At 38.1% G+C, this 22,403-nt stretch overlaps 1 protein-coding gene across 1 annotated transcript in view; it reads right to left on the minus strand.

The window, feature by feature from the left end:
* The window catches only part of KCNN2 (potassium calcium-activated channel subfamily N member 2), a gene marked incomplete at its 5' end in the record, with an annotated part of 154,238 nt that overhangs the window by 131,419 nt on the left and 416 nt on the right, over window positions 1–22,403 (minus strand). Inside the window, 3 exons of the mRNA XM_019518191.1 lie at window positions 662–1,080; window positions 21,437–21,532; window positions 21,956–22,403. The exon at window positions 21,956–22,403 is cut by the window's right edge and continues 416 nt beyond it. Of these exons, the coding sequence (XP_019373736.1) occupies window positions 662–1,080; window positions 21,437–21,532; window positions 21,956–22,403 (963 nt within the window). The remainder of the gene's footprint in view (window positions 1–661; window positions 1,081–21,436; window positions 21,533–21,955) is intronic.

Genomic DNA, 22,403 nt, shown 5'->3' on the forward strand with positions numbered 1-22,403 from the left:
ACAAAAAACCCAGCTAAACAAATAAATACCATAAGGATCAAAATTAACCAAAAATCAAAAGGTAAGATCTCTTTACCTACATAATACTAGGGATTAGACCTTTCCCCCTCCCCCAAAATTACAGGACACTGGATTCCTCAGAGTTTTGGAAATCAGCATTGCATTGCAACTTCCCATTACTAGTTTATATGCACCATTATTAATAATTGTTTCAATCCATAAACTAAAATGGTCAAGACAATTACTAAAGAGAATTGTAATGTCTACTGTTAAATAATATTTTTAGCACCTATCCACTTTGATATTCTAGGCAACTTATAATAAGCCATGCATATAAAATGATGATTGAAGTGCTATTTAGATAAAATTAGAACAAAAAGTGAAAGTGTTAAAATTGCATCACAATGCTATGGCAAAAATTCTTGACAATTTAACCCTTTCTTTCAAAGGGCTTTGAAAGAGGTCAGGAGGTAGTCAGTAATATAGAAAACAAAATACAGCTAGCAGTCAGCATATAAGGAATCCTTGAAGCTCCCTTCCATTCAACAGAAGAGAATGAAATAGTACCCAAGGTGTCAGAAAAGGGATATTCTGCAATATGTTTAGGTTCCTTAAGTATATTACAAAAGGGAAAAACAGAAAAAAAAATAAAAAGACTTACCTTTCACAAGCCCGGACAGTCCACGCAGCAATTATCCATAATGATATACTAAAAACCAACAGTACAGTTCCTGGACATATTGTCATTAAAGTCTTCATAACAAAACGTGTATTGAAGTTTATCTTATTTAATGCTCCAATGCTTCTCGATGAGGCATCAGTGAAAAGTTTGCTATGCAAAAGCATAACTCTGGCAATAAGATACAGTCTTAAGAACATTGGTATAGATAAAATAATATCCACATCAGCTGTTGTTGTGGATGGAGTATAAGAAAAGGCAAGCCGGGCTGTCCATGTGAATGTATAGTTCCCAGGTATGGGATGTATAGCACACACCAGGATTTCCAAGCAGATGAAGAAAATACGCTCATAAGTCATGGCTATTCTCCAGTCATCTGCTCCATTGTCCACCATGAACAACTGAAATAATAAAATATAAGGTCAACTTTAGTACAACATTATCAAAACTCCTTTATTTTTTTAATATGCTGGGATGGCCTTTAGCAGGTGACATTTATACCATTTATTTAAGAAATGGAACTGTGTTAGTCAAATACATTGTAATTGAAGTAGTCATAGCAAATGATATTACCAAACTGAAGTCTAGTGAAATCACTCAACATACTCTCCTTACACTATATAGAACTTTCATAGAAATTAATTCCTAGGTTATGCTGTAGAAATTCTATATTATATACTAGTGGAGCTCAGCCTATTCAGCCCCATTGGCTGGATGAGTGGTGCAGGGCCAGTCCACAAGCTGGATCTTACATGCAGGGACAGTCTGTGGGCTGGGCTGGACTGACACATGTTGAGGGGTCTGTGGTTACAATCCAGGCCTGGACCAACCCATAGGGCTGCAGATGACAGACTTTGCTACAGTTTTCAGATGTTGCCACCACTCCCCTACTGGCAAATTTCTGGACACGTGGGGAGCATCATGGGCACCACCACTGCTATATACTATACTATGTATATAAGAAATTATGTGGAACCTCATGTTCCACATATCATTTAATAAAAAGTTCATACAATTTCTTCTAGTCTGCTGTCTTGTATACTAGATCTAAAAATGAAAATCACCAGTACTGGTACAAAAGACAGCCTCCAATTTCTTTTATCACCAAAGTCAAACCAGTTTGCATTTAACCAGGATACTGTTCAACAATAAACAATAGGGTCATACTTCCAAAAGGTTAACAAGATACGAGTAGGCAAGAGGTGCGATTAAAATTAGGTACTTTGACCAAATAATATTAGCATCACTATTTAGAGGTCTAACTAATTGGAAGGAGTCATTTGCACAAAACAAAAATAAGTAGATAACCACTTACCTGTCCACAAGACAGATAGACCCACAAGACCAAAGTCTCAGATTTTACATGGTATAAGCTTGAGGAAAATAGCTATCAATCTGTTCTTCAATTGTTCAATAGATAGTTACCCATTATTCTTCTGGAGAACAATAAATTCTTGCATCTAAGTACTTAGATTACTTCAAATACAAATCAAATATATGGTTAAGCTAATATTGTTTTAAACAACATTTTACAAAATTCACTGATAAAGATATTAGTAATCTCGTCACCTCTTTTAACCTAGCCTTTCTATCCATTTCAACTAAACTACTGAGAGCCTGGACAACAAAATTAAAAAATTTCAACAGCAGGGAACTTTCCAAGTTAGAGAAGAACAGCTTGAACTGGTTTCATGTGTCTACTCTGTAAGTGGAACCTAAGCCACAGTAATTTAGTAGTTCTTGTTTCTGATGTAAGATACCCTGATTTAGCTTCACAGTCAGCAGGACAAGAGCAGATACACAAAACATTTACAGAAGATCAGCTGACATGAACTCCAGACCTGTAAGCTTCCTCGGTCCCTTTAAAGTAGCAATATCATTTCCCCATCCCCTCCCCCATATGCAGAAAGATGGCTCTCAGAAAAGACAATTAAATCATTTTCAGAAACGAAAATAAACAGAATACTGTTTAATTTATAAATGTAGATATGAAAATCTGATATTACAAATGGTTCATGAAAGAAAAAAGTTTTTGAAGAGTTTAATACAGAAAATGAGTGTTTTAACCCTTGAAATGTCAGTATGGAATATGTTGTATATGAACACATTTATTTCTCTCAGAATAGTGGAATAACCTATCTGTCTTATTAGTGTGCTATGTAAGGGGAGCACACTTATGGCACTATATTCTATATATTCTTTCAAGAATTTTATATCGTGTTAATGGCCACAGAAGGGCCATCTGAAATGGTATGCTTAAATTTTCAAAGGTTTTTGTATTTTTTCCCCTTTTCAACAATATATTGCAGAAACAAGGAAAAAATCCTTATAATCAGCCCAAAATACCAGATCTTGACAAAAATCTGACTAATGATGAGCCTTTTCACATGCTGCATCAGTATTCTGCAACTTGCTTTGGAGCAGAGCATGGACCGTATGTCAATAGATGACTGTCTTTTGGTACCACCTGTGCGTGATCTTTCAGACCACCTCACTTCCTATTTAAAAAAACAGAGCCCCTATCCCTACCTCTGCCTTAATTACAGCAATTGCTTCCGTGAAAAAGTAACATTAGCTGAAACACATTAATGTTTTCCTATCACGTAATGAAATTTAGCAGCTGCAATCATGGGGACAGTGAACATCATGTACCCAGACAGCTCAAAGTGAATAACTGTTAAGTATTCCGTAAGCTACCATGGTTCCTACCCCGGGGTTTCTTAAAAAAAAATGCATTTTATGTTAACAATCCAAATGACATGAGAGAGAATGAGAGAAATTCATAACATGTAGCAAGAGTTTTCTCCAAAAGTTTTACATAGAAACTACCTGAAATTAAATTAAGTTATCTAACACGCAAAGGGAAGCTAATTTTACAAAACAAACAAACAATCAACATTTTCAGAAAATCATACTCAATCATCATAGGATATTGGGGACTATGCAGGGAATGACATCAATTAGTTTCTAAGAATATCTTTATAATTTGTATTCAGAAATAAAAATTAAAAAATTGCAGCCACTATTGCTATTTTGCTTCACTACTCTGAAGATACTAGAAAACAGGTGTGAAAGGGAAGCTATACAAAAAATGGTATCAACTATAGTCAGAGATTTCCCTCCCCCCTACACTTGCAATTCCAGATTCCAAGCCATAGAAACTTAAGCACCCTCCAGCATTCCAATTATTCTGACAGTATAAAGAAAAAGCATTAGAAAAAATAAGGGCACAATCCAGAAAAACAGCCTACTTGGCTGCCGGTCTACAGAAACCCTGTGGACCGCCTTGGTTTAAAACACTGTGGTCCCAAAAGCATCTAAAAACAAACAAGAAATACATTGTCCATTTGTTCAGACAGGACACTTAGGCCATTACATCACTTCCATGCATACTGACTGGTAAAAAAAGAAAACAAATTAAATTTAAGGTAAATGGGAAAATCTGACCCATCATAACATCATAATCATCTTCATGATATGGTTTATGTTAGTTTAATGCTAGTACACAAAGCCAGTTTTCTATTAAAATTAATGTCCTGCTGTGTGCTTCTACTGTGTATGTTTTAGAGGTCACTCATGGTAAGGAAGTATCAGGCTGACATAAGTAAAAGTACTGGTACCAATTGAAGACAATTTCTTAAAATAGATCATGATACCTACATAGACTTAGAGAAGCGCTGTCATTAGGATAAGATGATAAACCGAGGATATCTTTACTTAGCACAGCATAAGTGCACAGTGCAGTGTAGAAATACCTGAGCTAGCTCAGGTACCAGAAGCAGTACACCCACAGTGATGAAATGCTCTATCTGGGCTAACATGATCTGCTGAGAATGGCACATTACGTCTTTGTTAGAATAGGTACAGAAGCATTAAAAACAGAAATAAAGATGGCATTAACACATGTGTGTCCATCCTCATACTCAGTGCAGGTGATAGGATGCGGGAGGAAGTAAACCAAGCTTTAAACCACGTTTGTGCTCCCCATGCCAGCTGGGATGACAGAAACCCATGCCTCCAACTGTAACAGGCTAATCCTAATCCATCCTAATTTCTATCAAACTGTAATGGTCCCAGAGGGAACTACAGTTCAAAATCCTTGGGCTGAAAGTCTTACTCCACACTGTCCTCTCATTTTACCTGCCTGTTCTGACTCATCTCCATCAACAAGAGGAGAGAAGATGGAGTATTTATAGCCAGTTCTATAACAGCTGAAAGACAACCCTCAAGGGAATATCTAGCTACCTTTTCCTGTTCCCCTTTATTTCAGGAGAGATGCACTTTACATTAAACAAAGTTAAAAACTACAAAAAAAAAGGGAAAACAAAATAAAGACCAAATCTTAAAAAACTCTTACAAAGTTTAAAAGTTTTCTTCAGTATCACCTATACACCATTTCCTTCAGTCCAGTCAGTAATGTAGTAATAAGGCAGAAACACTGATTGCTTCCATAGTTAAGGATGATCTGAGCTTTGCACTGGAAGCAGACTTAAAAGTATCTAAGCATGGATAATGCAGTATATCTTGCACAAAAATTACAGTAATTAACTCAGAGCATGGGTTGTTATTTTACAAGAATTTCTTTCCTTTTACAAGGAAATAAAATAATTAGTTTACAGTTCAAAATTAATTTTAAAATGGGTTCTTCATGAAATATGCTACTTTGTATCAGATTCCCCCCGTCCACATCTTGAACAACATCAGTAATAGCATAATGCAGACTTTTCAAATTTCCTATATAACAGCTCAAGTACTGGCTATATTTGGAGATTTTTTTCATGTCTAATAGTCGTCTTTATAATATTTCAGAACTGATTTTTTCTTCAGGGACTAAAAATAATGTTTTTCTACAGATAGTTACATAACAGGCTTCCCTATTTAAAAATGTCTCCCATTGTTCCCGTCAGAGGAAGAGCTAAGCTTTCTTCAGGGAAAAATCGCCACCGTCTTCCCCCCCAAAGGCATACTGACTTCAATGTCATAGTGAACAAGGGAAAGAAATAAGCATTTTGGAAGAGGATACATTTGCTAAGGAAAGCAGAAGTGAGAGTGCACAAGGGATTATGAAGGGCAAGCATTAGGGGATAACCGAGCAAATGTGGAAGTCAGGACCTAGAGAAAATTGACTAGTTTGCTCTAGCTGCTTTGCAGTGATTCAAAGTGAGAAGACAGCCAGAGCATAATGGTGAACCTATCCCTAAACAATCAAATAAAGAAAAATAAAACCAAGTCTGATACTAAAAAATCCAAATAATCAAATGCTACATGATCATATTTTGTTCATGTTGCTTGTTTGTGTGAGATTAGCATTTAACCCATTACACACTTGTTCTTCAGTAAAACTACATTCAACTGGGATTGAGACTAAGTATATATCAGTAATTTAAGGTTATAAGTGTTACAGGAATGTTGCACCTGCCTCAAAACTAAGTATAACAAAGCAAGAAAGTGCAGAGTTCAGGTTACATGTAAAAGAAATCTAGAACAAGAAGCTATGAAAGTGCAGAGTTCACCACTTCATCATTCCTCCCAACCTGATGTCCAAAGGAGCAGACACAGGATCTCCTCAGAGTCCATTATTCTTCCAAGGGTCCAAAGCAGCAAACACTGATGCACAGAATGTCCATATGTCCTTCTATGTCATTGTGCTGCTTCTCAGAGTAAGTTACAACCTTGTTGTAAAAGGAATATTGCAATATCAAGACTGGAAAAGAAAAAAATGCCCTCTAAATCCACACCTGATGCATTCCTTCAGATGACAAATACAGTTCTCACACTGCACTAGTAGCTGTAACTTAATTATTTTATAGTGACAGAGTAACTTCAATCTGTCCACAAAATTATTTATCAAGCCCAAATGTATTGAGCATGTAAAAGAAATCCCAGCCTATTCTATCCAAACACTGCACAGCATGAGTGGTTATTGGCACTGCCCAGTTGTTGATGGTTTTATTAGCATTTATAACATCAGTAAAAAAAAAAAAAAATTTGTATTATCATTTGAATGTTTCATTTTATCAATAAAGCATTCTAGCTTGTGCAGATTTTCTCTGGTAAAACAGATTCCAACTACTCCCTGAGCAAACAAGCGTGCAAAGTTTTGCAAACAATATTTAAAATTGAGACTGGTCCTGAGCTTAGTATAAATTTACAACATCATTTTCCTTCGCTTTAAGACAGAGCTATAAAGTTCTTCTGGTTTCAGGAATCTCTCTTTCCATACAGACTCCATTCTACATCCAGCCTTAGAAAAAGCCTGGTTGATGAAAAAGGACAACATATCACTGCTGCCACTGGACAAGGTAAAATGAAAATTTAAGAATTATTGCACCTGGCTCCACTGACTGGCAGATCTGACCTGAGGCTAAAAATAAAAGCTGCTTAGCCTTTTCAACTTCCAAAAGCAGGAGAAAGGAATGGTTTGCTAGCCTTCCCTCCTGCCTCCACTATACGGCTAAATATCTCTGCCTTTGCTCATATAGTTGCATCCCTATACTGCCCTTGGCTGGAAACAGGTGTCTAGTCATGTATGGCTGCAAAGTAAAAAATGGATAGCCATGGTTTCTTTCATCTGACAACAGAATTTGGGATGTGGATTTACCACTGAATAATCTTCCTTAAACTATATTATTCCATAGCCTGCCACTAAACATTTCATAATATTGAAAACTGGATTGAGAAAACAAATCTAGCTGTGACTCTTCCTATGGCACAAATATTCTTCATTTAACTTAGGTGTTTCAAACCAGCACATTTGAGATCACACCAGAATGAAAATAATTAAATACAAAATGGAATGACACCAAAGCATTTTGCACAAACTCTTCAAAAATATCCCTGATGTGCTGCCAATGGATGTTGTTTGACACTTGAGTATTCGATTTGCAAATGCAAATTATTTCATATGTGGTATTGTGGAAATGGGCACAACTTACTAGATGCTGTCCAGGCAAACAAACAGTCTTTCTCCAGACTTCCTTACAAAATGGAGATTCAAGTTCTTTGCCTGCAGACTTCGCAGGTTAAATTTTATAGGCCATCTTAAACCCTCTTTGAAAGAGCTGGCTCCATTTTGTTAATAAAAAGGTGTCAAATTCCAAGATGTAATCACAGAATAGGCTGTGATTTTCTCACCTGGTAGTACAACAATTTTCTTCTTAGGAAGGAAAAGTATGAATGTGTGTGTGTGTTTGATAAGAGATTAAAAAGTTGAAGCAGTGGCTCACGATAAATTTAGTCACATATTACAGATACAAATAAAGAACATATTCTGGAAAGACCATGCATGGTGTGTTATATAAAAGACATCATGAAGTTGTAGAGGCACTACCGATCTAATTCATCATGATGCCTTTAGACATTACACAAATAGGATACTTTCAAACACTATTACAGTATACCCAAGTGTGATCAATTACAATATTATGTTGCAAAAGATGCATGGCATATGCTGTAACACACTGTACATCACACAACGAGTTATGCTCATGTTGCAGAGACTGCATTATACCAGTATTCTTTAATTGTATACTACAGTTTAAGAATTACACAAAAAATGGACAAAAACATCTGTTTGCTCTACTTCTACTTCCACTGGCATGTAGGAGAAGCTGAATTCTGATCACAACTCTGACCAAGACTCCCACTGTGTCTCTGGATAAGCACATGGAGGAAACAGGCCAATGGACTTCCACAGGGCTCAATGCTCACTCCAACCCTGTTCAATTTATATACAAATGATCTACCAACAACCTGCAAGTTCATCTATGCTGATGACATCTGGTGTACCACTCAAGCTCCATCTTTCTGCGCTCTGGACCAGACCCTGAACAAAGATGTGACAAAGCTGGCAGACTACTGAACCACATGGCAGCTCATGCAGAGTCCTACCAACGCTGTATCTAGTGTTCTATCTCCACAACGCCAGTGCCAAAAAAGAACTTAATATGTATATGGGTGGTCACAGACTAAAGCATGATCCCTGCCCAACATACTTGGGAGTATCTTTAGACAGAATCCTGACTTTCTAGAAACATTTAAAGAAAATAGCAGCAAAGATCAAATCCCAAAACAACTTGCTAGTCAAGCTTGTTGGATCAATGTGAGGAGCTGCAGCTACACTCTGGACTTCAGCCCTTGCCCCATCATACTCAGCAGCAGATTATTACGCATCTGTCTGTCAAGGATTATCAGATACACAACTTGCTGACACTCAGCTGAATTCAACCATGCACATCATAACTGGAACCCTCGGCCCAACTCCACTCCCTCCTTGCAAATATTGCTCCCCCACACATCCACTGACTGATGACCCGAAAGTTGGTTGAGACCTTTCATGCTGCACCTTACCTACCACTCTACAATGACCCAATTTAATCCACCCAAGGTCCGCCTTCCTTCACAACACCCCTTATGGAGCAGCCTCCCTGACCAGGATCTGTTTGCAAAAGCCCTCCGCATCAAGGAATGGGAATCACAGAAAGTCACAAACAAGTTCCTTGCAACAAACCCTACCCTACCTGCTGGCTTTGAACAATAATGGCAAAGTTGTTCCCTGATAAACAGGTTCAGGACAGGCCAAGGTCCTTGAGCAGCCACCCTTTACAGCTGGGGCCTCAGTGCTAACTTACCATGCACTTGTACAGAGATACAAACAATGTCGCACATCACCGAAGAATGTCCCCTTTACAAACTAAAAGGTGGATTAATAACTTTGAATTCAGTTAACAAGAAAGCTGTTGCTTGGCTTTGCAAATCTGCAGTCACTAAATAAACCTGGATAGATCAGTTAAACTCTTTGCCCACATATTCCCATCTGTAAAATGGGGTTAATATTTATAGCACCACAAGAATAGGTTAATGTTAATATTGTGCTTTTAAATTACTTAATACTAAACACATCAATATGTGCTTTTTTCTTATTTATTACACGTGCATATAACAAACTGTGAGACTGATGTTTAGTTACTCATGAAAGACATGCAGCTAAAACTACAACAGTTCAAGTTATAATCTAAAAAGTGAAAGTTCAATTTATTGTGTGGCATACATAGTTAGCATTTGTGTCATAGCTCAGCTGACCTAACATAAAAGCCAAGCAGAAATATTTGTTGCCTATGGCAAAGTTAGAATGAACCTACCCCAAAAAGTAACTCTGTAATAATTTAATTATATAGCCTCATACTTTTCTTTCTTCACTACTTCCAAAACAGGCCTTTAATCAGAAAAACAATTCACTCGCCCACCTCAACTGCCAGTTCTCGAAACCTAACCTCTCACAGCCAAGCTGGGATCAATCCTTCCTTCTTGTAACAGATGTTATGTCAGGCCAAATTACAGTTTCAGTTGCAACCCCCCTTCTAACTCCTTTGTTTTTCAGTTAACTCTCTCACTAACACTCATGCATAGCCATTGGCTTAAACAAGTTTGTCCAGATGTAACAGATTGGAACTCAGCAATGGAATAGCCTGCCATCGGGGGTGGTTCAAGCACCTACATTGAACACCTTCAAGAAAAAATTGGATGCTTATCTTGCTGGGTTCCCATGACCCCAGCTGACTTCCTGCCTTCGGGTGGGGGGCTGGACTCGATCTTCCGAGGTCCCTTCCAGCCCTAATATCTATGACTTTATGAATTCTTTTGATTGTACTCAAGGTATACAGTTCAGCTCTCTGGGGTGTTAAGAGAAATTTGTCACATAAGCCATAACATAATACAGTAAAAGCCCTGTTTATCCAGCATTTTACTAACCAGCATTTCTATTAACCAGAATTTCTGGCCAGCCGGCCAGATGCGGGGGAGCTTGCATGCAGCAACCACTGCCGCCACCCACCACCCTATGCTGTAGACGCCCCATGTACGGTCACCACCACCCTCCCCCTCACCGCTCCTTGTGCAGCCACTGCCACCCCCCCAACACTCCATGTCTGACCGGAAACCCCTAAAAGCACCAGTTACCTGGGGCACAGATTACCAGCACCCTCCATTCCACACTCATGCCAGAAAACAGGACTTTTACTGTACTCTCAGTGAATGGACTAGACCTGTAGTTAAAAAATTTGCTACTTTTACAGAATTAATCCTCAAAAACAGACCTACTTTTTAAAAGAGGAAAACATACAATATATAGTTAAACGTCAAAAGTGAAAAAAATCATAATTTGCTGGTTTAAAAAGTAAAAGACCAAGGACAACAACAACGACCTCCCTGCTTAAGAAAGATGGTTACTTCTTCAATAAAGATTCAGTCCTGCCAGGAGCAGTGCATCCTCAACTTCCATGCAACTGAATGGGAGCTGGGGGAACATACTATTGCAGCCCCTTAGTGCTTCTCAGTATTCAGCCTTGTTTCCCTTTCTTTGAATGGAGTTTTACAAAAGTCAACATAAGAAATATTTTTATTAAGGGTCTATTTTGACACTGATCAACGAGGACAATTACAGGAATTGTTCTAGTGAAGAGCTCAATGAACTGATAAAATACAAATGAGTCTTCCTGAGGAACAGTATTGAAAAGAGGGCATTATACTCATGATAGATGTATAATAGAAACTAAACTATCAGCATTTTCAGCTTCAAAATTCAAGTTTAACACAAAATTTGCTGTAAGTGATAAAATCTGCTCTATATTTCACTATTTTCCTTAATAGAAGAAAGATTTGTAAGACAGCAGGATAATCTATAAAAGTTGCCTCTGGGTCAGATTTCGATACGAAAGAGCAATCTATTTTAATACATTTTTTTTTTTACAAAATTTATGTGACAATGATTGCCGACAGGCCCTCAATGAAAATATGTAACCTGCTAAAAGTAACATGGTTTAATATTGCATACATCAACTTTTCAGAATGGAAAAAACTTTCATGCAACTTTCAAATGTAATAGAATTTATTACATTATAAAGAAATGCCATTGAAAAAAATAAAGGGAGATATTTTATACTGAATGACGCTCATCTGTTTTTTCCAACTGAATTGAGTTCTACTTAAAGACATTTAATTCATGTTTCCTACCCCCCATAATAGTTAAAACTGACTATAAGATAAATAAGGAAAATACTTGAACATTAGAACATTGGGCAAAGCATTCAGATTACCTGAAAGCTAATTACAAAGTTAATTATACTACATCCTCTTTATTGTCTCTTTCATGCAACATACTTTTATTTTACTAAAAAAGAGTTGCAGATCAAAATATGCTACAGTTATTTCATGTTTTAAGGAAGAGGCAAAAGAATGATATTTGAGTTATCTTGAAAATAAGGGACTAATGATACTTATTAAAGTTGGCCCAATTCTACGGAAGCCTCCACAGTGCACCTGCAATGCACCTGAATCCAGTACAACATCACAGCTATTTCCATTCTGGTCTCCATTCAAACTGATTGCAAATAAAACTCAAATCAAATTCAAAGGCCAGAATACTACATTCAGTAGGTCAGATATATATTTCATAACTGTGTTGCAGAAATATTGCCAAAATTTGTTTGGTCTTGTTCTCTTCATTTAAACTGATATAAAGAAACTACACTGAAGCAAAAGGAGATTCCAACATATTTTCTATCATTGCAAGACAAACACTATAAAAAGTAACGGCATCTTATGGAACAGATTCTCAGCTGACATAAAACTATCACAGTACTACTGATATTAGCTGAGCTACAACAATTTACGTACATTGAGGTTTTGACCCCCATTTTCCCAATTGTTTCGTTTTCTATTTGTATAATAAGATTCTTGACAGTTGCACATACTGCTGTAAGTACTAATTACAAAAGCCTGGCAATCATTATGTGGTGTCCACATACACAGAAGAAGCTTTAGGTAACAGTGCATTTAAGTAAAAAGGGGAGTTAGATGTTTTTATCATCATTCAGTTGTACACTGACAAATGAAGCTCTGCCAATGAGCATCCCTAAAACTAAACTCAAAAAAAAATCATGTTTAAAGACTATTAACTGGATGCTCAAACAACCTTATGGAGGTCCCCAACATCACATCAATCCCTCATTTGGTATTATGGATAAACACAATTCCTATTTTCAGACATGTTTAGCACCCACAATTTTCACTTAAGTAAACAGGTTCTACAAGCACCTCTAAAAAATAAGGACATTTTAAGAGCAAGATAATTAGACTGAAAGAAACTCTTAAATCCATGCATCAGCCTTTCAATAAAAAGGGATAGCTGCATGCTTTGTAGCCATCCTTCAACAAACTAAAGGAAGTAATCTCTGACGTACATTACAGATCTTTTATTTGCATTGTGGATTTTTAGCATGCATTTACCACAAAATCCAGGAGCAGAAACTCCGCTAGTAGCAAAGGATTTTCCAAGGACAAGCATACAATGAACGAAGTACGGATCAGAAAGATGTCCCATTTTGGGTAGAGAGCCTGATCCAAAGTTCACCGAAATAAATCAAAAGTGCTAAAGAACTTGAATGAGCATGAGATGAGGATCACTGAAGCATCATTACTCTACAGACTTGCTTCTTGTGTCTATTCAGAATCAAGCTTTTGTATTTTCCTAAGTTGAGTTGTTTGTGTGGTGCTCGTTTGTTTGCTGCATTTTTTTGTTTTGTTTTCAGGGTTTTTTGTTTTGTTTTTGGGGTTGGTTTGGTTTTTTGTTGGGGGTTTTTTTGGGGGGGGGGGGCAGGGAGCGGTTAGCTCTGTAGATCCCACATATACATGAGGGTGAACCAGGCTCTGTTCCTTCTGGCACAACGTTAGCAAAATACTTGCTACAGGGCCAGCAACATAAACATGTACCACTCCACTGAAGTAGAGTGTTGCTTAGATAAAATAATCTCTGTCTCTCCACCACACCCCAAGCTGCCCAAGTGTTACAAAGGTGGGTGGCATTAACTTGGGCAGAGAATTCCCCTGGACCTACCAATTATGCCAACACCATTTCTTTATTGTGAACTTTGTGACACTGTGACCGTTCCCCAGAGGGATTTTGGTTTACAATCAGCATAGGTCTTGTGTGCTCTGTGTTACACAAGACAGAATGAACATGACTTTCTTGAATCTAACCATATGAATAAAAAGTTAACACCACCTCAGTAATATTAGAGTTACATGTCCAATTTTTGTGAATTCCTATTAAGTTTTGCCCTGCAACAATTATGAATTTAGCACCAAGCTCAGTTTGATGGAGGTGGAGTAGAAAAATAACATACTTTCAAGAAAGAAATAGTTGAAGCTCATTAAATATTAATCTTTTTCATTATTTAAAACAAGGAGATAGAAGGCATAAAAAGGGTGCCTTATGCATTATGATGACGGGTACCTCATGCATTTTTGTAATAAACAACTAATCCTGAGACTAGTATGAGCATAGAAGAACAACAGCAATTACTTTTCATTGTACACTATTAATTTGTGCATTTCAGGACCATAACAGGGTGGATAAAAATCAACTTTTTTTTTTTTTTTTTTTTTTTTTTTTTTTAAGTCAAATGTTATTTAAATCATTTTTTATTTAATTGTATTTTTTTTGGTTAAGTTGCTTTAAAAAAAATAAATCTATATAAAGCTAGTTTTAATTTAGGATATGTTAGAGCTCAAAGATACCATCATGGAATAGGGATTGTAAATTCTAGTTATGTACTACTTGAGACAATATATTCATGTAACCTTTTTAGAAAAGTTTTATAAATGGATCACAACAGGCCAAGGACTATATTAGGGGCCCAACCTTATGGGATTCCCAGAGACTCATCTATAGATTAATAAATAAAAATCGCTCTATCCAATGGGACTCTGTGCTCAGTCAGGAAGATCCCACTGAGTATTACTATGATGCTTAGTTTCAGTTCTCAAACCGTCTCCAGAGATAACATCCTCGTTAACAGCAGTATATGGAAGTGACAGAGAACAGACTTGATTACCTACCCATCAGCCCTGTTATCTCTCTGCAAGTTTGTATACATTGAGTCAAACCCTTGCCTCTCTCTAAAAGTGCAAAATTTCAAGAAGTTCAATGAAGAGAGGGTTGTTGGGGGTGAAGTAGATTTGGGCAAGGAGGAAGAGTCTGGAGATAAATGTAAGAAGGGAAGGGCAGTAGAAACAAAAGAGAAACATTTTGAGCAGAATATTCCAAGAAGTCTTGAGGGATACATTTCTGAGTCTAGCCTTTCAGTTGATTTGAGATCTAGTGACAGAATGCAGCAGGCTTGCCAGGATGTAAAAGAGACCCTGTTTGGGAATATTTTGATGAAGGTTACATCAAACAACAAGAATGCACTTTTTGTAGAAAACAAAGCTTAAATCAAGGCTTCCTGACCAGCAATCTAAATCATGATTTGAAATTTATTTGATTTAAATTAAACCCATCCTAGACCATAAAGTGGGAGGAGGAAGTAGGCCTGCATTTTTATACTCTCCTTTTGCTTAGTTCATCAGATACCATTTCTAAGAACCTAACCCAGGGGTTGGCAACCTACAGCCCATGAGTTGGCCTGCAGACTGGGGCTTCCACAACTGGCACTTTCCCTTGGGCTGCAGCAGGGAGAAGTGGACATAGAAGCAGCTGGGTCCTAGAGCCAGCCTTCCTGCCTCTGACCTGATCTGGGTTATTCCAGACACAGCTTGAAAAGTTTGCCAACCACCAATTTAAACTATGAAATTGCAAATCAATTCTAAGTTACTCATCTTATTTCTTACATAGTTTTGTTGTTAGCAACTTAGCTGTAACTAACAAGGCAACTTCCATCTTTCTAGCCATTTCATTCCACACACAAGAAAGCATTTAATGAAGATCTTTTGAGTTATTTATTGTTTTAAAAAAATCCAGCGGTCATAAGGACAAATTCTAATTGTACACTGTCACTGAAGTGCTATAAAGATCAACTCTAAAATCAGAAATCCCCAAACATGAGCATACAGGGAAGTTTACCCAAAGAGAATTTCTATTTACTTCATATAGATTCTATGTTGAACAGACTCCTGTTTACTTGCGTTTACTCTCCTTAAAATAGCTTCTACAATTTATTTCCTGTTTACGGCTTCTGCCTATATTGGTCTTCCTCTCCTACATCGTGATGTTGTGCATGCATGAAAGGTCTAGAAGTACCAAACAACCCCATTTGGGACAAAACCTATAGCACCACATAATTAAATTTGTGGTACACACAAACTCAATAAGCAACCAATATTTATTATCATTCCATGCATTAATAATGTAACGGCACAGCTAAGTGGGACTAAATCATGTCTGGTATTCAGTGCTTACCAGAAATTATAGGATTTACATTTCCCATTTCATCCAGTACAGAGGTGGCAAAATTTAGAAACCTGTATTTAAACTTGTCCCAGCCTTAAAATTAAAGCTGACTCAATCACATCAACAATGACTTTCGTACACCTCAAGAGACACTCTTAATTCACCTACTCTAATTCTTTCACACGCAGAAAAATTTTTTGTATTTATGACCTTAAATTAACATTCATTCTAGATGGAAATTCTACATGCCAAGTAATAACCCATAGAGTATTAAGAGGTTAAAAATACATCACTAGCCCCAGAAAGGTCTCCTCTTTTTACCTACAACTGGGCATATATACATGTGTGCATTTACTGCGCAGTAACTAAAAGTACTGCACAGTACAGATGCATGTCTATGCACGTACACCTGTACTGCACAGTAAATACAGAGACTTATGCCAACTTGAGCATAAATTTGATACCTGCATTATGCAGGTATCAAATTTACTCCCAGTTAGTTACTGCACATTAACGCACATGTAGACATCTTACTGCACAGTAATCCAGGAGGCCTCCCAGCTGGGTCTGCCCAGTTGCTAGGGGACCACTAGAGGACCAGCCTGAACCCAGCCCCAGGGCTCCTGGCTGGCTGCCTTTCCTGGCTTCATTTTGGGACTAAAATTTAGTTCCAAGTGCTGGGAGTCATGTGGCCAGAGGCTGGAGCTCCCCCCAGTGGCCACAGGGGCACATGGAAGACTGCTCTGACCTGGGACTAAATTTGGCGCTAGGTCACCTGCACATGTAGACACCAACCTATTCCCCAGTTACTGCACAATAAATTTAATCCAGTGTAAATGCACATATGGACACGCCCACTAACTACCAATTTTTCAGTGGAGTAAGTTTGCCTTCAGAATAATAGGCCATTAGTCTGTCCCTGGCTAGTAAGAGTCAAGGCTACTGAATGACACTGTTATTCATACTTGTCTTAGTTTAGGCCTGATGAAGTAGCAACAGGTGATTTTTCCTACTGAGATTCATCTCTGGCTCCAAAAACAAGACAAGTTTGTTGGTCTGCTCATTTGTTTGATTGATTTTAGGTATTCAAAAGACTGAAAGATCAACTGCCATAGAGGTTTCTTTTGCATGGATAGGGATTCTAATGAATATTTCATAATCTTCCCAACTACAATGTTCGCACAGAATTACGGTTACGACTGGCCAATGCGAAGTAAATGACTCAGTTAAGTGTGTCTGCATCCTTGATTCCTAGTTTCTTGCCTTTTTCAAAATAAGATAAGCTAACAATCACGTACACTTTCCCTCATCCTGTTGACTGGTCTTATCCTTTTAATAGTGTTCGTATAGAAAAATTAATATATTATGTTAATAGCTCTCTCTTTATGCACGAACCTGAAAAAATAAAAATTGCATGACCATAATTTTATGGTATGCTAGTGACATAGTGTATTTCAAGTATGTACTTTTTAAAAACCTAAAATAGCTTTAAATCACACTACATATATTGTCTTCCAAAAACTCTAGGCTACAGTGTTCAGGAATCCTGGAGTTTGACAGAACAAGGAGTCCACGCACATTTATTAGCGCATAAAAATGAATTTGTTTTGCTAACGGGTTTAAAATGCAAGACTTAATGTGCATTTAAGAGTCATGAATTTCTACGCAGTTAACATCAATTCAACAAAACGTTGCTCAAGTCTTAGATTTCCAGAAGAATTGTGAAATGGGAACTAAAGGACACATAATACAAAGCTTTGGTTTTGAACGAAAAGTAAAATTACATAACCTAACAGAGAAAGGTATTTCCAATGTCCGGAGCTGTCTGCGGTGCTGAAAAAAAAAAAAACAAAACAGACCTACAGTGTGAGGAGCTTCTGCCTACTACATATTACATAGTCTACCAAATAAGAACCTAACATAAATCGCAATCAACTGGAACTCTTTTGTATATTTTCCTCAGTTAAATATCTTCTTACCAAGCGCCCTTAAAGTAGGATGGCTGGTCACTTGTGGGCTGCCAGTTTTTCTAGCTTTCATGAGACAACCATCAAAAGGAACATTTAAATTTATAAAATATAGTCACCTCCAAAAAGAAATGTTGGCACCATATACTGATTTTCAGATGTCCCTTAGCTACAACTCAAAGGAGAAGGACACCAAAAGATCAAGAAGAAACTCTTATTTCACGTAGCAGGCATTTTAGGTCATCAGATGCTTTCAAGAATGATTTTTTGTGAGACGTGATCTCTAAACTCTCATTTTTGCCATAAAGTCCCTGTTTCCAAGTATCATTCCTGATTTCAGACTGTAAAACCTGTCATGCTACAAACAGAAAAATACTCATGTTCTACCATTTCTCAGAATATTGTTTGCCATCTCAGAGAGTTCTTGTTAGCTTGTGCTATGCTCACTAGCATAGTCTCAGCACTTGTCAACTGAGAATTAAGACAGAATTTATGATGAAATACAAATTAGGCTAACACCAAATAGTGAGTTCAAACAACACTTCCAAAAAAGAAATAAAATAAAAATGTATCAAAAATAGCACTTATCTATAGCACTGGTTTTCAACCTTTTTTTCATTTGCTGACCCCAAAAATATTTACAAATGGAGGTGTAAACCCGTCTGAATTGTAAGTGTGGGTATTCATGTACATCTAATTGATCACAGTTATCTTTCACTTATCCCTTTGACATAGTCCACTGACCCCCAGGGGTTTGCAGACCACAGGTTGAAAACCATTGCTCTATGTACAGCATCCTGGCATCCCCATTAAAAGGGGAGGGGGAGCAGAAACAAGACAAAACACCTCTCATAAAAAGGTAACAAGAGATTTGCCTGAGAGAAGGACTGCAGAACTTGACACTGTGTCTCTTCAGTAAGCAGAAGGCTGTAAAGAAGATCAATTTTAAGCAATTGTGTTAATGGGATTATTCAGTATTTTTCATGGGAAAAGTACTTAGCCAAATAAATTTCCTATATTTTTATTAGGACCCAAAGTATTTAAAATAGTTCTACTATATTAAGGCCTAAAACATAAATATCACTCACTTTTGGTACTACTAGGTATTTGTTACTTATGTGGCTGTTCAGTCATTATTCACAATAACATATCTTAACAAAATCAGTGCAAAATGTTGCCTCTAAATGACAAGGATATGTAATACCGTCTCACTAAAGGTGATATAGTGGCCAATGTTTTACTTGACAAAAGAAAGGTCCTTCTTAATTTTCCAGGTGAATGAACTGAGCCCAGAGAAACTGGAATTTGCCTAGGACCCTGCAATGACTATTACAGTTGACAGCAGGTCTTGCATAGAATAAAGTCAAATAGCTGTGAAATAACGATACAGTCTCCTTCTAATACTTTCAGGCAGCATTAAAAATTACCTTAACCTTGATTATTCTATGGGATGGTGTGATTCCTTCTACATTTTCTCAATCATGGTGGAGTTATTTAAAATTCCCAGTTAAACCCCAAACTAGTAGAAATGCAAGAAAATAGCCATTTTTATTATAGACGAGGAAAAAAAAAAATCAGTCATTGTAGGGCTTTGATTTTACATCTAACTGAAAAACAGATGTACAAGGTGTTTAACAAATGAAGACGAGGTAAGCAAACAGATGCTATAGCTGTAGTAAACATGGAGTCTGTCCAATTATTTGTAGAGCTCTAACAGTACTTTCTTTCTAAACAATTGTTACAAATCAAGATACTAAGACAAAAAAAATCAGTGACATTTCTCAGATTTGTTTTAGATTATTAAAGTTCATTTATGAATGAAGTTTTATCCCTGTTCCTCTACAAAATAAACTTCAGGTTGAAAATAGATTGATCATCACAAAGTTTTGCTCTTTCGTCCCCTTCCCTCCAACAGAAGGGATATTAATTCCTTCAATGAACAAGCATTATGTTTTAGTATTACAGTTACACTAATTGAACTGTAATACCAAAATTAGTATACTAGTTACAGTTACAGACAATGCTAACTCAACATTTATTTCAAACCAACAAGAACAAACTTATAATTAACTATTTTACCTTTTTTTTAAAAAAAGGATCACAATAATTACGGTATCTAAGGAGGCTGTTTGTTAAATTGAATTTCTTATAGGAACCCTTTCCACAATTTCCAGAGCCAGATACACTGGCATAAAGCTCTACTTTGCAGATAAAAGACATAAGAAAAATAAGTTAACTGTGTTTATATTGGTAATCCGATTTCTTCCAAAAGTTTATTTTTCTGAAGTGTTTCAATAGTTCCCATTAATATTCTCTCACCATAAAGTCATCTGCTCCAGAAGAATTAGATTAACTTGTTTTATACATAACATGGAAACCAGGGCCCAATCCAATAAGATTTTTTCCTCAAAAGGTTTTCAGGTACAAGACTCCAAACTGCAATTTGTCTTGGGGAGGTTGCAGGTGGACAGAGACAAAAAAAAAAAAATCCCCAAACGTTTCCTTACTCTACGTTAAGTAGATATTAACCTTTTGCATATACCTATAAAACAACTATAGCCCTGTTCATTTATAGAAGCACTGGACATTTTGCATTCTTTGGTAATACTGAAGAAAGTTCTCTCTGTTCTAGAAACATTCATGTCTGCCTTTAGCCACAAGTTTTCCAAAAGTGCTAGCTACACCACTGTATAGCTAGAAATAAAAGAGAATCACTTTAAAAACATCTGCAACACCATCAGCAGATCCTCAGCAGCCAGGGACATTCATTCCTGAGATGGAAGAAAACACTCCCAATTCAGAGTGAGAACTAAGGAATTTCTGAACTAGAACAGTATCCCTTAGAATTATTTTCTGGTTTGGCTTATGGAAAGAAGTTCTCTAAATCCTGTTAAGCTGTATTTTATTGATAATTAAGGCAATACTCAAGATGGATCTTTATTGCCTCATATTGTTTTACTAGATGGCTTTGATTTCAAGTTTGAGAACCTGTTTCTCTTTTCTTTTCTTTTCCTTCTTGCTCCTTTTGTTTTCTACTTCTAAACAAATTTTATAGGAGACATTCCACATAGCATGGAAGATTCCACAGCTAGAGGTGACCGAAGCCACTCACCAATGAATCATGTGATCCAAAGAAGATGTATGGATTAGCATAGTTTATAGATGGTCACTGGTGAATGCCATGCTTTTTTTTTTTTTTTTTAACATGCTGGGCTAATACATTTCCCATACAGCCTAGGGTAATGGAATACTGTATTCAATGGTTAGGAGTGAGAAATCACATTACAAAGATATTGCTGTAGCTGCTAGTTAAAACACACACACACACACACACACACACAGAGCTCTGTGTATGTCTGTATTTAAATCTCTGTAAGTGACTAAAATCTGGGAACAAAGTCTTTTTTATTTCCCCCCCGCCAAGCAGTGAAAGAATAGGTACTCAGGGAAGAAGGTGGGATTATTTGGGGAGGGGGGGAGAAAGAGAGGAAAATATACGAGTGTTTTGCATGAACATCGTTGCGTTGCAATCTTTGATAACTGAAGAAGCAGAGCATTCATTACCTGAATTTCCCTGGCGTGGTATACAATGATAAGACCGAGAAGAATGATCGTGGAGAGGCTAATAAGGCATTTTAGAGCTAATGAATACAGCGACTCCTGCAACAGAGAAATGAGGGTGTCCGTGAACAGGCAAAAATAAAAAAATAAAAAAGAGAAAAAGAAAAGAAAAAAAGAGAGAGAGAGCAAGAGAGAGATCTCCCCCCCACATCCTGCCCTTCTTCACCCTCCACCCCACCTGGGTTGCAAAGTGCAGGGTTCTGTGAGAGTCACTTTCCAGGGCACAAAGTGAGCCACTGAAATAGAGGCTCTGCCACAGCCCGCAGCTGGGGATGTGTTGCCCAAGAGTGACAAACTAAGTTACTCCAGTGCCTGGTGCAGCAGGCAGGGCACAGCCCAGCAGGGCACGGCCAGGACAGGCAGGGCAGGGCAGGGCTTCCCCAGATTTGCAACCACGGGCCTGGGCTCCCTCCTCCAGGCCCCGGCAGGGCCGGGGGCAGCGGCTCGGGGTGAGGGCGGCACCTTGGTGTAGGCTCCCCAGGACAGCTCGGTCTCGATGACCATGACCACAATCCCGAACATGCCGAAGATGAGCGCATAGTCGCTGAGGCGCTTGCGCTTCTCGAAGAGCGCGCGGCGGTGCCCCAGCTTGTAGCCGATGTTCTGGTTCTTCTTCTTGCTCGACTTGCTGCCGCTGTTGCTCTGGCTGCCGCCCGCCGCGCCGGGGCCGGGGCCGGGGCCAGGGCCAGGACCGGGACCAGGACCAGGACCGGGACCGGGACCGGGGCCGTACAGCGCCAGGTTGTTGGAGTTGTTGTGCTCGGGCTTGGACACGACGATCTCCGGGGCAGCGGCGGCGGCGCTGGGGCTGGGGCTGGCGAGCGGCGGCTGCAGCGGCTGCGCCTCGGCGTCCAGCTCGTGCAGGTTCCTGCGGGACGAGCCCAGGTGGCTGAGCGGCCGCATGACGCCG

Source organism: Gavialis gangeticus, unplaced genomic scaffold (assembly GCF_001723915.1).
Source record: "Gavialis gangeticus isolate Ggan-Ray unplaced genomic scaffold, GavGan_comp1, whole genome shotgun sequence".
Taxonomy (NCBI): domain Eukaryota; kingdom Metazoa; phylum Chordata; order Crocodylia; family Gavialidae; genus Gavialis; species Gavialis gangeticus.